General features: G+C 39.0%; 1 protein-coding gene across 1 annotated transcript; it reads right to left on the bottom strand.

Moving 5' to 3' along the window:
- Positions 1 to 230: 230 nt before the first annotated feature.
- LOC136852849 (zwei Ig domain protein zig-8-like) lies at positions 231 to 12986 on the bottom strand. Its single transcript, XM_067127754.1, has 7 exons — positions 12962 to 12986; positions 12469 to 12755; positions 9302 to 9378; positions 7753 to 7898; positions 3617 to 3794; positions 2768 to 2904; positions 231 to 585 (listed from the first exon to the last, which is right to left on the bottom strand). The coding sequence occupies exons 1-7, from the start codon at positions 12984 to 12986 to the stop codon at positions 311 to 313; spliced, it is 1125 nt and encodes a 374-aa protein (XP_066983855.1). The 3' UTR covers positions 231 to 310.
- Between the last annotated feature and the right edge of the window lie 829 nt (positions 12987 to 13815).

Below are 13815 nucleotides of genomic sequence, written 5' to 3'. Positions count from 1 at the left end.
CAGGGCAATATGACACTTTGCAAATTCATACAGAAAGTCAGGAAGCCATGGTAATGGTTTGTGGTAGTTCTGTGGGTATATATATATATATATATATATATATATATATATATATATATATATATATATATATATATATATATATATATATATATATATATATATATATATATATATAATATATATATATATATATATATATATATATAAGAAAGTATTACCTAAAAAAATGTACACATTCTGTAAAGTGACACCCAGAGTCCTTTACGTCTACTCGGAGCAATATTTAAAGGACCTCGCTCCTACCCAGTCATCTACGAGAGAAGTCTCTCCCGTTGGTCTCCCAAATTGCCAAAGACAGAAAACGCTGAAACCATCCCTTTATCAGAGCGAACAAAGCCACCAGGTCAAGAGCCGCGGCCGTCAAGGCATAGCTCAGCAACTCTGAGACGGAGGGGAAACATGACAACACGCAGTATGTCGCAATAACCGAGGGGAAGTGCCTCGGTGGGCTATTGATAGCTAGCACTCCTCCGCTGGTGAGATCCGGCACCTTATCGTGTTGCATTGCCGCTGAGTTCTCGCCTGGAAATGCAATGAAGGAAAGAAATTAGATTAAGGAGGGATTGTGGTAAGGTCGTTCATGTAATCATTTGAGAATGTGAGATGTTGGAAAATTAATTTTACTTAATTGTTTTCATCCGTGGTCCAAAAGACCTCTGTCAAAATGAAAAAGCGAGTCTTACAGTTCATTTTCCGTTATCTTATCTTTTTTAGCCTTATAGCTATAACAATGAATGGTCCTGGAATGAATGAATATGTTCATGAACCATTACAATAAAAAAAATTGGGAACAGTTACCAGTATATATGCAGTGGACATGAATATTAAGGGAATTTACTTGTCTTAATAACCAATGACTCTGCTTTTCTAACTGGAAATCCATGTGTAGTTGTCTTTCTTTAGAAAAAAAACGTTCTGGATCTCTCATCTAGATAGTGACCCATTTGAATCCTCCAGGGTTTTTCTGATAGTGACCCCCAAGAGTTGTATGTACCCACCTTTGCGGCGTGTTCAGTACAAGCCCGTTGGGGATGACGGTAAAAACATAAACAAAAGACTGTAAATATCATAAAGATAATGACCCCCAAGAAATATTAGTCCTAGATAACGACCCCCAAAAACCCTTGGAGCCCAGTATCTAGGAAAGATCCAAAATCCTGATAACTGGAAACGGTTCACACACGTGTAATTGTCTGGGATAGGGTCTCATATCAAAAAAATTCTTATGGAAAACCACTTGGCTCTGTACGACCACACGGCAAAGTTAAGAAACCTTGCAAATGATATTACTCATTTCATACCAGGAAGTTTATGCAACAACCAAACCTTTGTGGCAAATCCAACTGAATCCTCCAGGGACCTTTCCTAGATAGTGACCCCCAGTGCTTTAACTCGGTATGTATCCATCATTGCGGCTTGTTTAGTACAAGCTCGTTGGGGTTGACCATAAAAACGTAAACAAAAGACTGTAAATATCATAAAGATAATGACCCTCAAGAAATATTAGTCCTAGATAACGACCCCTAAAACCCTTGGGGGTCACTGTCTAGGGAAGATCCTCCTCCAGTAACGTGTTGAAAGGCAATCATTTTCAAGAGGTTTTGGGTTCTGTAATCAACTAGTAACAGTCTCATGAACTTAAAATGACTGTAGTTTTCTTTTTTTCTGGAAATTTCATATTTATATTTATCTCCAACAACAAATTTCATAATATACGGACCTCAAGATGATTATATTTTTTACAACTGAGGGAGCTTGATGGTTCCCATAACTACTTTCATATTTTCTTTGGATGACCCTAATGACATTATACAACCAAGATGGTTTACATTTCAGGGAAAATATGAAAGAATAACCAGCATTAAGAGACCACTGGAGACTTACTGGTTCACCTTAATGTTTAGTAAGCAGAGTTGGGGGTCAAAGGTGCTTAATAATTTATGCCAGAGTGAATGTTAATTGGAAATGAAGAAGCATTCATTTTAATTTTCAGGTGACTTATTTTCCCACAACAGCCATTTTATAATTTTATTTTTTCAACAAAGTATTTTTCGTAGATACTTTCAACAACTTATTACATTTACGGGAACTTATGAACTTGTTCTACCAACCACTCTCTCCCTCTCTGTAAAAAACGAATGAATGAATAAATAAGTTAATAAATGAATGAATAAATAAATAAGTAAACTATGAATATATATATGTGTGTATATATATACAATCATCAACTTTTGCATTCAAATCACACAGCACAATCGCCTTTTCAGCCTCTCCAAAATTTGTTATTTGGTGAGCTTTCCCGAATATGTGTTCTGTGACTTTCATTCCTCCACATTCCTGGATTTAAGGCACTTGCCATGCATACAAATATGTGTGTGTATGTGTATGAATAGTATGTAAGATATTAATGTACCTCTCGTTATATAGATTTTTATATAATAGATAATAGTTCATGGCGTTAGTGAAAATCGTCAATGAGTAGAGAGTTTCTGGATCTTTCCTAAATAGTGACCCCAAGGGTAAGTTTTAACCCGGTACGTATCCACCTTTGCGGTGTGTTCATTACAAGCCTGTTGGGGATTACCGTAAAAACATAAACAAAAGACTGTAAATATCAAGATAATGACCCCCAAGAAATAGTCCTAGATAACGACCCCCGAAAACCCTTGGGGGTCACTATCTAGGAAAGATCCGAGTTTCGTACCTGCAATGACATGGACTGTGACGGCGTCGCTGGAGTAGTTATTGTACCAGCAAGAATAGACGCCAGTGTGGGCTGGAGAAGCATTAGCCACGTAGAGACGACTTCGAATATAACCCGTATCTGCATCTCCTCTTACGCTGTGGATAAACATAACACGATATTAAAACAAATAAAAAATGCGCCGAAGAATCGAGCTTTCTGTACAGCGTATACTGTTGTATGGAACTCACGGCCCATGAAACTTTCAGCCACCGCCTGGTGGCAGCCTGTGTTGTTGGCACCTACAGAGGTGCCAAACGCACGATCATGCCTGACTTTAACCTTAAATAAAATGAAAACTACTGAGGCTAGGGGGCTGCAATTTGGTATGTTTGATGATTGGAGGGTGGACGATCAACGTACCAATTTGTAGCCCTCTAGCCTCAGTGGTTTTGAAGATTTGAGGGCGGACAGAAAAAATTGCGGACGGACAGACAAAAAGCCATCTCAATAGAGTTCTTTTACAGAAAACTAAAATGCTTATAATAGCATGAGTCTTGAAACGGAGAAACAAATCCGCAGTTACGTATGGGTACATATAGAGATTGACAATTGGAATCGAATATATTCCCGAAAGCTCTCTGTAGAGATTTATTTTAAAATACATGTATCCATACATAACTGTGGATTTGTTTGTCCACAACACGATTTATTGTGAAGAAGAAAAAAATCAGCATTTCACTGTGGCTCTGGGCAGTTGGTACCTTGAAACCTCACTGTAAAAAGGCAAGTTTTTCCCTGACAAGGTACGTCACCGTAAAAAGGCAAGTTTTCCCCTGAATCTCGACCACATTCTTGGCTGAAAGTTACCTGATTCCTCCCATTGACGTGTTGAATTGGAGAGTCTCCTGACCTCGTTTCCACGTGACATGGCCATAGGGGAAGGGCACAGACTCTATCACGCATTTCAGTTCGATCATACTGCCGCTGTTGTAGTGCTTCTCGACCACCTTTGTCCCTCGCTCGTCGACCACTTGGACTTGTGGCTCTGTGTAAAGAACCCAGTTAGGAGAGCATGAAAGTTATGTTTCAGAATGTCTGGTATAAAAGGACAGTTAGGACAATATGATTAGGTTAAAGTTATAGGTTCCAAAATGGCTAGTTCAGCAGGACAGTAGATGTAGGGGCAAGGTTGTGTGATATGAAAATTATTGGTGAAAGAAATAGGAAAGGTTCCTGCTTGCAAATGGCACAGTGCTGACTGGGAATAGTGAAGGGAAACTGCAGAAATTCAGTTTCCCCGCACTATCCCCAATTGGTGGATGAATAGAGGTGGTTAATTCATATAGGTATTTGTGAGCAAAATAATTGATGATGGTAGGTTGAGGAGAGAGGTGCGTCACAGAATATTCCAGCACTTTCTAAATCCTCCTCTCTCCTAGCATTTCTGAATTATATACCCTTTTCACCAATCTATTGTCACGTATTCTTTCTACATGACCAAAACATCTCAAAACACACCGATCACCTATACAAACCTTTTTTCCACCTCTTAAGTATCTCCACATTTCCTACCTTTCCAATTCTTCATTAGTGACATAAAATACACAAGCAGTTCGTTTTAATAGCTTCAACAGTTTCCTTGTGGGATGTGTTGAGAAAGAGGTTTGATAGTTGGTAGTAAGTGGATTCCAAAGAATATTCATAAGTCTTCTTGGGAAAGACGAATGGTATGAAGAATGTGTTAGTTATTTGTAAATACAGAGTTCAGTAGTTGGAAGAGAAAGTTCACTTATGTAATAGTGGATTTAAAGTGACTGGTAGTAACCTGATTATTATCTTGTGAAGGAAAAATGACAATATATCGAAGTTCTATTTAGCTTGAAATGGTTGAAAATGTGGCGATAAATCTAGTTAAGACGATTGCTTAAGGTTCTTTGCAGCGTCCCTTCGGCCCCTAGCTGCAACCCCTTTCACTCTTTTTACTGTACCTCCATTCATATTCTTTTTCTAACATCTTATTTTCCTCCCTCTCCCAACAGTGGATTCAAAGTGCAACTGGGAGGTTTTCCTCTTGTTACACCTTTCAAACCTTTTTACTGTCAATTTCCGTTTGAACGCTGAATGACCTCATGGGTCCCAGCGCTTGGCCTTGGCCTGAATTCTATATTTTATCTATCTATCTATAGAAACGATGCATGAAACATGGATTAGGGTTAAGAGATGCTGAAGTGAAAGAAGTTAACAGATCAAGAGGTTCACACAGCTGATTTGAACAGAGATAAGGAATAAGCAATAAGAATATTGGATGAATAAATTAGGGGTTTACAGCTTTAGCGTAAAATTGTTTTTTCCATGGAGAGTGAAAGTGTAATGAGCTGGTGGATGTTAGAGTAGCAGATATAACTGGAGAGATACTGACTGAGGAGATGGCAGCTCTGCAATGCTAGGGTGGGTTCCTGAACAAGTTTCTGAATCTGGCGGATAGATGTGTTTCTAATATTGGAATGAAGTGGTACATATGTTTTAGGATGAAAGAGTAAAAATTCTCTCTCTCTCTCTCTCTTTTGCAGTTTTTCCCTGTTTTTATCAGTTTTTATCTCATTCCTTTAATTTATTTAATATCTCCCTTGTTCCCACATGATTTCTCTCTGTTTCACTTTTTCATACCGTACGCTGTGTGGTAATTTAATTTATTTAATCATTTTGACCCATTATCCATTGCACTGAAATGAAGCAGTTTCTGTCTGTGAGGATGAAAGGCAAAGAACTTCAAGTTCTTGTTAAACTTTATAAGTTCACGTTATACTTTATACGTACTCACCAAAACTCATTATTCCCACAGACTCCTCCCTGCTGCTTGTTGGTGACAAAACGGACTGTTTCACGAATCCTAATTTGAAGTAGCTTTGACCTTCGCCAGGAGATGGTGAGTGTTTATAAAGAATATTTTGTTACGAGCTTGTTTGCGCGTGCTACGCTGCGCTGGAACTTGGCGCTGCCCGTCATGTCTCCCCTGCCCTCCCAATCCCCACCCACCCCACCCCCACCCAGGGCAAACAGGTTTCCAGGAGGAGGGTGGATGTGTCATGTCTCTACCTACCCTCCCAATCCCCACCTACCCTGCAGACAAACAGGTTTGCAGGAGGAGGGTGGATGTGTCATGTCTCCCCTACCCTCCCAATCTCCTACCTACCCCACACCCACCCAGGGCGGACAAACAGGTTTCCAGGAGGAGGGTGGATGTGTCATGTCTCCCCTACCCTCCCAATCCCTCACCTACCCCCACACCCACCCAGGGCGGACAAACAGGTTTCCAGGAGGAGGGTGGATGTGTCATGTCTCTCCTACCATCCCGATCTCCTACCTACCCCACCCACACCGGGGTGGACAAACAAGAAAGATCCACTCGGATTTTATTAATACAGATTATTATTATTATCGTTCAAGAGATGAAACCTATTCATACGGAAAAAGCCCACCAAAGGGGCCAATGTCTTGAGATTCAAACTTCCAAGGAATATGGTGTTCTTTAGGAAGAAGTAAGAGGAAGTAAAGGGAAATATCAGCCTGTAGATTGTGAGTGGGACCTCTGGCTGATTACTGGCGAGTTGCAAATAACAGGTTAAACTGTGCTAGCTTAATTTTTCAGTGATTTTGTACATTTGAGATATTTAACACTCCAAGAATGAATCTTGGATTGGTCAGTAATTGTGTTGTCATATTCAAGCATTTTACTCCTGAATTATGGTTATATGTGAGACTGTTCACCAAACTTCATTAATTTTTTATCGTTAATCTTGCACTGCTATTGCCCTGTTATTATGCCCTGTGATTATTAACCGAAAGTACAAAATCATTTCATTCATTTCATAATTCATACTTGTGTTCTCATCATTCATCATTGCTCATTCGTTATTCATGCACTGGGGTATTTTATATTGAAATAAAATGTTGCCTTAAATGTAGAATTGAGACTAAATATTTTAAAGTTCATTCACTCATTCATGTTCAGCATTCTACTCTTCTTAACTCTTCCTAGTAAAGAATTCTGATGTTATAGTTTGACACATGTATCCAAATGCCCAAAAATATTAATAATTATAAATGTCTCTTTTTTTTACAAACAGTTTTAAGTAGAATAGGGGCCCGTGTGATATGTGAATTTGGCATATTTTGCCTTGAAAGGGTTCGATTTATAAAGTTTTATAAAGGTTATGTAAAGCTTTGTAAAGTTCTGGACAACCGGATAAACTTTTTCTGTTACAAAGCTACGGCTGTAGGACAGATCAGGTTACAGTTTGTTGTATCCTCGTTCCTAAGCCCCCTTAAGCGCCGTCTGTTCTCATGAGGTGCACTGTAGGCAACTGTTCTTTGCAACGTGCCTTTGGCCCCTAGCTTTTTCGTTCCTTTTACTGTGCCTGTTATATTCTCTTTCTTCCATTTGACTTTCAAACAATTGTTGCCTCTTTAGAACTGTCAATTTCCCTTCCAGCACTGAATGACCTCATAGGTCCCAGCGCTTGACCTTTGGCCTAAATTCTATATTCTATCTCATTTGGTTTGGGGAGGCTGTAGTACCAGTGGACCAGAGTCAATGATTTCAAAAGATCCCAAGAAACTGATTCTTTGTTACCTCCTGGTAAGCAAAATTGTGCATCATTATTACTTCGGGTCTTTAGTTAATATTTAATCAAATTATTCGTTTTTACAGTCATTGGTCCTGTAGATATCTGCGGTATGTGGTAGTGACCCCAGCCCTGTATGAATAGCACAAAAATATTGGTGTTTTTTAATTCCAAAACTTTAAAAGCTTCTCCTGTAACTTTTTGTCTAAAGCGAATTTTCTTGTTCCATCCAATCAGAAAGCTGCAAAAATTGATAATATCACTATTTCCGTCAAAAGCAACAATAACATCAACACCAATTGTAGTATTGGTAACAATCATTGTAATGATACTTGCCAGATAAGAAATTGATGAATAAAATTACTTCAAGATTCTCACCTGTGACCTTGAGAGTGGAGATGAGTAACATTGGTGGCTGGGTGGCTACCTGACAGCGATACTGGCCTTGGTCTTTCACTTGAGCGTCTTTGATTACGAGCCGCCACCGTTGCCACTTGTCCCCGGATTCCTGGAGCAGCGAGTACCTGAAGGTAACAATGAAACAAGTACAAAATGTGTTCGAGTGAAGGTTCGTCGGCGACGCCTCCGGTAACCGCTGCCAGACGCATGAAACGTGGCTAATCTTAACCTTAAATAGAATAAAAACTACTGAGGCTAGAGGGCTGCAATTCTGTATGTTTGATGATTGAAGGGTGGATGATCAACATACCAATTTGCAGCCCTCTAGCCTCGGTAGTTTTTATGATCTGAGGGCGGACAGAGAAAGTGCGGACCGATAGACAAATAGCCATCTCAATAGTTTCTGAATAACAAAACTAGCCACGTTGAGATACTGAGTGATATTGCCACGTAGCAGAGATGCAGAGAGCTTTCAAGACTTTGATTCGGACTGAATCTTAAAACTATCCTCTTTCATTCCTTTTACTTTACCTCCATTCATATTCCCTTTCTTCCATCTGGCTTTCCACCCTCTCTAACAGTTCTTTCTCAGTGCAACTGCAATGTTGGCCTCCTGTTACACCTTTCAGACCTCCTTACCGTTAATTTCCCCTTTCAGCATTGAATGACCTCATAGGTCCCAGTGCTTGGCCTTTGAATAATTTTCTGTATTCTGTTCTATTTGTTTAGATCTTAAACTACCCCGCCGAATAATATTTTATGGAAAGCAGCTGCTGCTTTTGGTGAAAAAAAAAATAGAGAAATGGCACCTTTTTTATGTAACAGAATAAGCTCAGTCAACTAGCTTCAAAGCCATCTTAACCAGACGATCAGCCAGTCCTGTATTGGAGCTGATTCTAATCTGAATTGAACCGTGAAAATGATTAGCTCCCGGATTGGCAGAAGAACCTAGTAAAACAAGATACACAGTGCATATTATTGAGATAAATACTCAAATAAACAGGAAATGATATGACCGGTAAGGTTTGGAAATTAGAGAAAGATGGATAATTGGAGTTATTGCTAGACAGTAAACAGGTTCCTCTGAGTGAGTAAATTTGTCCTGTTATTATTTACCCACAACCGATGATATTTTTTGTAAATGGTCAAGATTCAAGAGGCCGCATAATCGAGAGAGAGAGAGAGAGAGAGAGAGAAAAGTTTGGCAGAGACGAGAGAGATAAAGACCTGAAAAGTTTAAGAATGAAAAGGATAAGAATAATTGTAATAAGATGAGTGAAAAGTAGGAAAATTGTAATAAGATGAGGCAGAGTAGAGAAAAAGAGAGAAGAAGAGAGAGAGAGAGAGAGAGAGAGAGAGAGAGAGAGAGAGAGAGAGAGAGAAAATGAAAAGTGTTGTAGAGACTAGAGACATGGGGATAAAGACCAGAAAGCTTAAGAATGAAAAGTAAATAAATAATTGTAATAAGATAAAGCAGAGTAAGGAGGAAAATGAGAGAGAGAGAGAGAGATAGATTATATAACCTTACCTGTTATCTTTAGAGTATGTATGCGATTCCCATGTGAGTAATTCCAAATTGTCATCAACATCTCTGAGCCATGATATCTGGAAAAATCAGTGCATAATGAATGCAGACCTTTTTAATATTTCCCTGCTGGTTTTGAGAATTTGTTTATTATTACTCTGAAGATGAACCCCATTCGTATGGAACAAGCCCACCAAAGGGGCCACTGACTTGAAATTCAAGCTTCCAAAGAATATGGAGCTCATTAGGAAGTAAGAGAAGGTAAAGGGAAATACAGAAAAAAAGATATCTCAGTTATTAAAAAGAAAAAATAAATTAATAAACAGATAAGAAAATATTAAAATATACAAGGAGACTAGCATTAGGGTAGTTATGCATTGCATCTTCACTTGAACTTCTGAAGGATATCAATAAAAAAACAAAAACAAAAAAATCAGCCGAAGTTTCATCACCGCAATTGAGTTTTCTCTACAGTATATAATGCTGGATGAAACTCTCAGCCACGGCCCATGAAACTCTCAGCCGCGACCCATGAAACTTTCAGCCACGGCTCGGTGGTGGCCTGTGCTGTTGGCACCTACCGTATAGCGGTGCCAGATGTGGCTTGTGTTGTTGGCACCTACCTTATAGCGGTGCCAGATGTACGATCATGGCTAACTTTAGCCTTAAACAAAATAAAAACTACTAAGGCTAGAGGACTGCAATTTGGTATGTTTAACGGTTGGAGGGTGGATGATCTGAGGGCGGACAGAAAAAGTGTGGACGGACAGACAAAAAGCCATCTCAATAGTTTTCTTTTACAGAAAACCAAAAATGAATCACAATGTCATCCAGTCGTGTGCTGTAAGTCATCTCTCTGAATATCTAATTACTAAATAAATGTCCGTTAGAACTTGGGGACGGGAGAGTGACTCGTTTAGTGTAAAAGTGGGTCAGTGAATGGGGTGTGTCATGTCTCCTTGGCAGTTCATTATCTGTATGAATGGAGTAATGCAAGAAGTCAGAGAAAAGACATTAGCTGTAGTTGCCAAGTCGTTGGATAAATAAAAAGAAATCATGAAGTGGGAATGTGAAGTAGATTATGTTTGCAGAAGGTGCAAAATTGACTGTTGATACTGAAGAAAAGTTGCAGAAATTAATGCAAGAATGTGGAGGTGTTTGTAATAAGAGAGTTGAAAATGGAAAATGGAAATGCAGAAAAATGGAAGTGATTGAGTTGTATAGATAGATATCTGGGAGTAGATGTAATAATGGTAGGATAGTAGAGGAGGGGAAGGGGAGGGGAAGTGGATAACTAAAAAAGAGAAGCAAGGAAAATATTTGAGAGTTTTTAGAACACTTGAAAGAGTCAGAGTGTATATGGAAGCCAAAGCTGGATATTGCAAAAGAACTATTTCGAAAACAACTGTTTAACCATCTTTCCTGTATGGCAACGACATATAGGTTCAAGCTTTTGAAACTGATTGTGCATTATTCGAGTATTTTGAGAGGGTTTGGTCACGTTGAGAGAATGGAGGACAGTAGCCAGGTAAAGTGTACATATAATTAAAAAATATCGGAAGGTAGGAGAAGTAAGACCTAGGAAATGCTGAAGAAATGAAGTGGAGGAGGTATTGCAATAGAAGAGCAATGAGATCCATGAAGTTATGGTGGCTGATGTTTTATACAGGGATTTCTGAGTGATTCATCCTCAGTTTAACAATTATAGTATGAATGGGAATACTGTGTTGCTTTGGAGCCTCCATCATACATACATACTGATGTCATACATACATTTCTATACATATATATGGGTTCATCACTCATTTTATACAATCATGAAACACAAATGTCGCTTGAAATCAGTATGGATATCCCGATGGGGAAATCACTTTATAAGTGATAAATGGATCGGTGCTTTGTCTTTCCCACGTGAACCTCCAGTCGACGATCTACCCACTGAGCCACCGATCCATTTATCAAACATAAATACATACATATATTCCTGAGGTTGTGTGATTGATATTAAGCGACATTTGTATTCATATTATAGATATACATATATATATTTGAACATACTATGAAATGCGATCTGTGAAGAAATGCTAATCCTCCTAGAAACAGGGTTACGGATTAATCCATTTCCACATTTTGGAGGATTAATGTTTTGGCACACAGCAGCTTGTTGACAAGGGTAACACACTTGAAGGTCTTTGCAGCGTCCCTTCTGCCCCTGGCTGCGACCTCTTTCATTCCTTTTACTGTACCTCCGTTCATATTCTCATTCTTCCATTTAACTTTCCACCCTCTCTAACAATGGTTTCACAGTGCAACTGCGAGGTTTTCCTGCTGTTACACCTTTCAGACCTTCGTGCTGTCAGTTTCCCTTTCAGCGCTGAATGACCTCGTAGGTCCCAGCGCCTGGCCTCTTGCCTAAATTCTATATTCCAACCAGCCAGCTCTGTTTGTGTATGGCAGTTAATGAAACAACATCTCATCTCAGAGAGAGCGTTCCGGCTGTCTTATCTGTAATTCAGAAGTAGTGGCACTCAGGAGATGTCAGACATTCAGATCTGATGTTTCTTGCAGGTCAATTAAAACAATCAATTAGCTTAATACATTTCTATCTATTTATTAATTTATTTTTAATAAGTGACTCCCCTTACCTTCTCTTACCTCCTAACGAGCACCATATTCTTTGGAAGCTTGGTTTCAAGTTTGTTCCCCTATGAATAGGGTTTGTCTTCTGAATAATAATCATCTTCTGATAATAATAATAATAATAATAATAATAATAATAATAATAATAATAATTAGCCGTCTAAGACACTTGTCACGTTTTACATTTTTTAGATTTTGCAAGAAGTCTGACATTCTAATAAATTATTAACAGCAGGATAAAAATGGGTAAACGGCGCAAACAGTATTACTTGCATTTCTAACATTTTTCTTGAAATATGGGGAAATGAAACTTAGATACGTTATGTAATTTGGCATTTTAGAAGAGATGCCCTAAGACCTTGAAGAAGTGACTTGTGTTTGGGAACCGAGGGGTTAGTGAACTGCTATTGCCATTTTGTTAGAAATTCTACTTGGTCATCAAATGAAAGGAGACGAAATGTTTGCATGCCAAAACAACTCTCGTTTTATCCTAATTGTTCACAGAATACCTTGTAGTGCCTACGACCTACCGATTCATTGGTGACGCCATGTACTGTACAATCCAAGGTAGCGGTGGCCCCCAAGTAGACATCTATTGTGGAGTTAGTGGATGCAAAATGGGGTTCGTGACTTTGATGTTCCTCGTGGGCGTGGTGAGTATGGTGGGCGTGATCATATTGGCCCTCTGACACCACGACGAAGCTGGAGGACCTCGATTTGATGGGAAGGATCAAGGGCCCTCCAACGAAGGACTCGGTTAAGGCCTCCCTCAAGCATGAAGCATTCCTCGATCCTGTATGGGAGGAAATCACATGTCCTGTAGGATTGCATATTGGTGGGGATATTGGTATACTTGAGATGGATTTTTAGGAGAATGACTGTAAATGGAAACCCCGCTGAAAGTCCAGGCAATAACCATGCATTAATCTCAATGGAGTGAAAGTAACAAGTTACCTTCTACAAATAAATGTACCAGAGGAGAAAGCTGCGTACGTAGAACCTCGAACAAGAAATTCAGTTTACCTGGTTCATCCAAAGGAGGATGCATCGTTTAGGTGTTGTTGAACTCAAAACCATGAGCTTTGTGAAGAAGGGAGAAAAGCAGTGGAATGCAAAAATGAAGAGGTTTCGAAGGAGAGGAAAGAGGTAGTCAATAAAACAGAAATTGTGGGCGAGTCAGTTCCGGACGATCAAATGAAAAAAACAGAGGCCTGGGAGGGTTTCCTGGAATAGCCGCAAAGTAAAAAATGCGCCGAAGTTTCTTCTTCTCATTCGAGTTTTCTGTACAGTTTGTAATGCTGTATGAAACTCTCAGCCACGGCCCATGAAACTTCTGAGGCTAGAGGGCTGCAATTTGGTATGTTTGATGATTGGAGGGCGGATGATCAACATATCAATTTGCAGCCCTCTAGCCTCAGCAGTTTTTAAGATTTGAGGGCGGAAAACTAAAAACTAACATTCAGGTGGAAGTAGGATAACAGAAAGTGCGTATATGGATTATCCCCTGTGGTCGGAAAGTTAATCTTGAATTGAAGTAAAAAAAAAAAACTCACTGATACAAAACTCATTGGGATCATTACTTTAGGAATGTTTTGCAGATATAACTGCCGAGGATGTTAGATGATCGGTAATAATTAGAAACATAGGTACATTTTGTTACTACACATCATTTAAATCTGAAAACAAGGAAAATATTTTAGGGAAATTTTCATGCAGCATTCATTCAATCCATAAATGCACTACAAATACTTCAACGCATCATAACGTTATATAAAAAAAAAACTGGTAAAACTTCAAGAACCTTTGAGAGGTAACGGGACCAGAAAGAGGGAGAGGAGTAGATACAATTAATGGAACGAGACGAAACAAAGAAATAA

This window comes from Macrobrachium rosenbergii, chromosome 26 (assembly GCF_040412425.1).
Source record: "Macrobrachium rosenbergii isolate ZJJX-2024 chromosome 26, ASM4041242v1, whole genome shotgun sequence".
NCBI lineage: Eukaryota > Metazoa > Arthropoda > Malacostraca > Decapoda > Palaemonidae > Macrobrachium > Macrobrachium rosenbergii.
Note: the sequence above shows the minus strand (reverse complement) of the source record. Positions and strands in the feature narration are given on the sequence as shown.

Bases quoted from the DNA above. Each gene is read 5' to 3' on its own strand.
- LOC136852849 (XM_067127754.1), bottom strand. From the start codon at position 12,986: ATGCATCCTCCTTTGGATGAACCAG. The intron at 9,379-12,468 runs GTAGGTCGTAGG...TGATTTTTCCAG, and splicing joins ATGGCGTCACCAATGAATCG to ATATCATGGCTCAGAGATGT. The intron at 2,905-3,616 runs GTAACTTTCAGC...GTTTATCCACAG, and splicing joins ACGTCAATGGGAGGAATCAG to CGTAAGAGGAGATGCAGATA.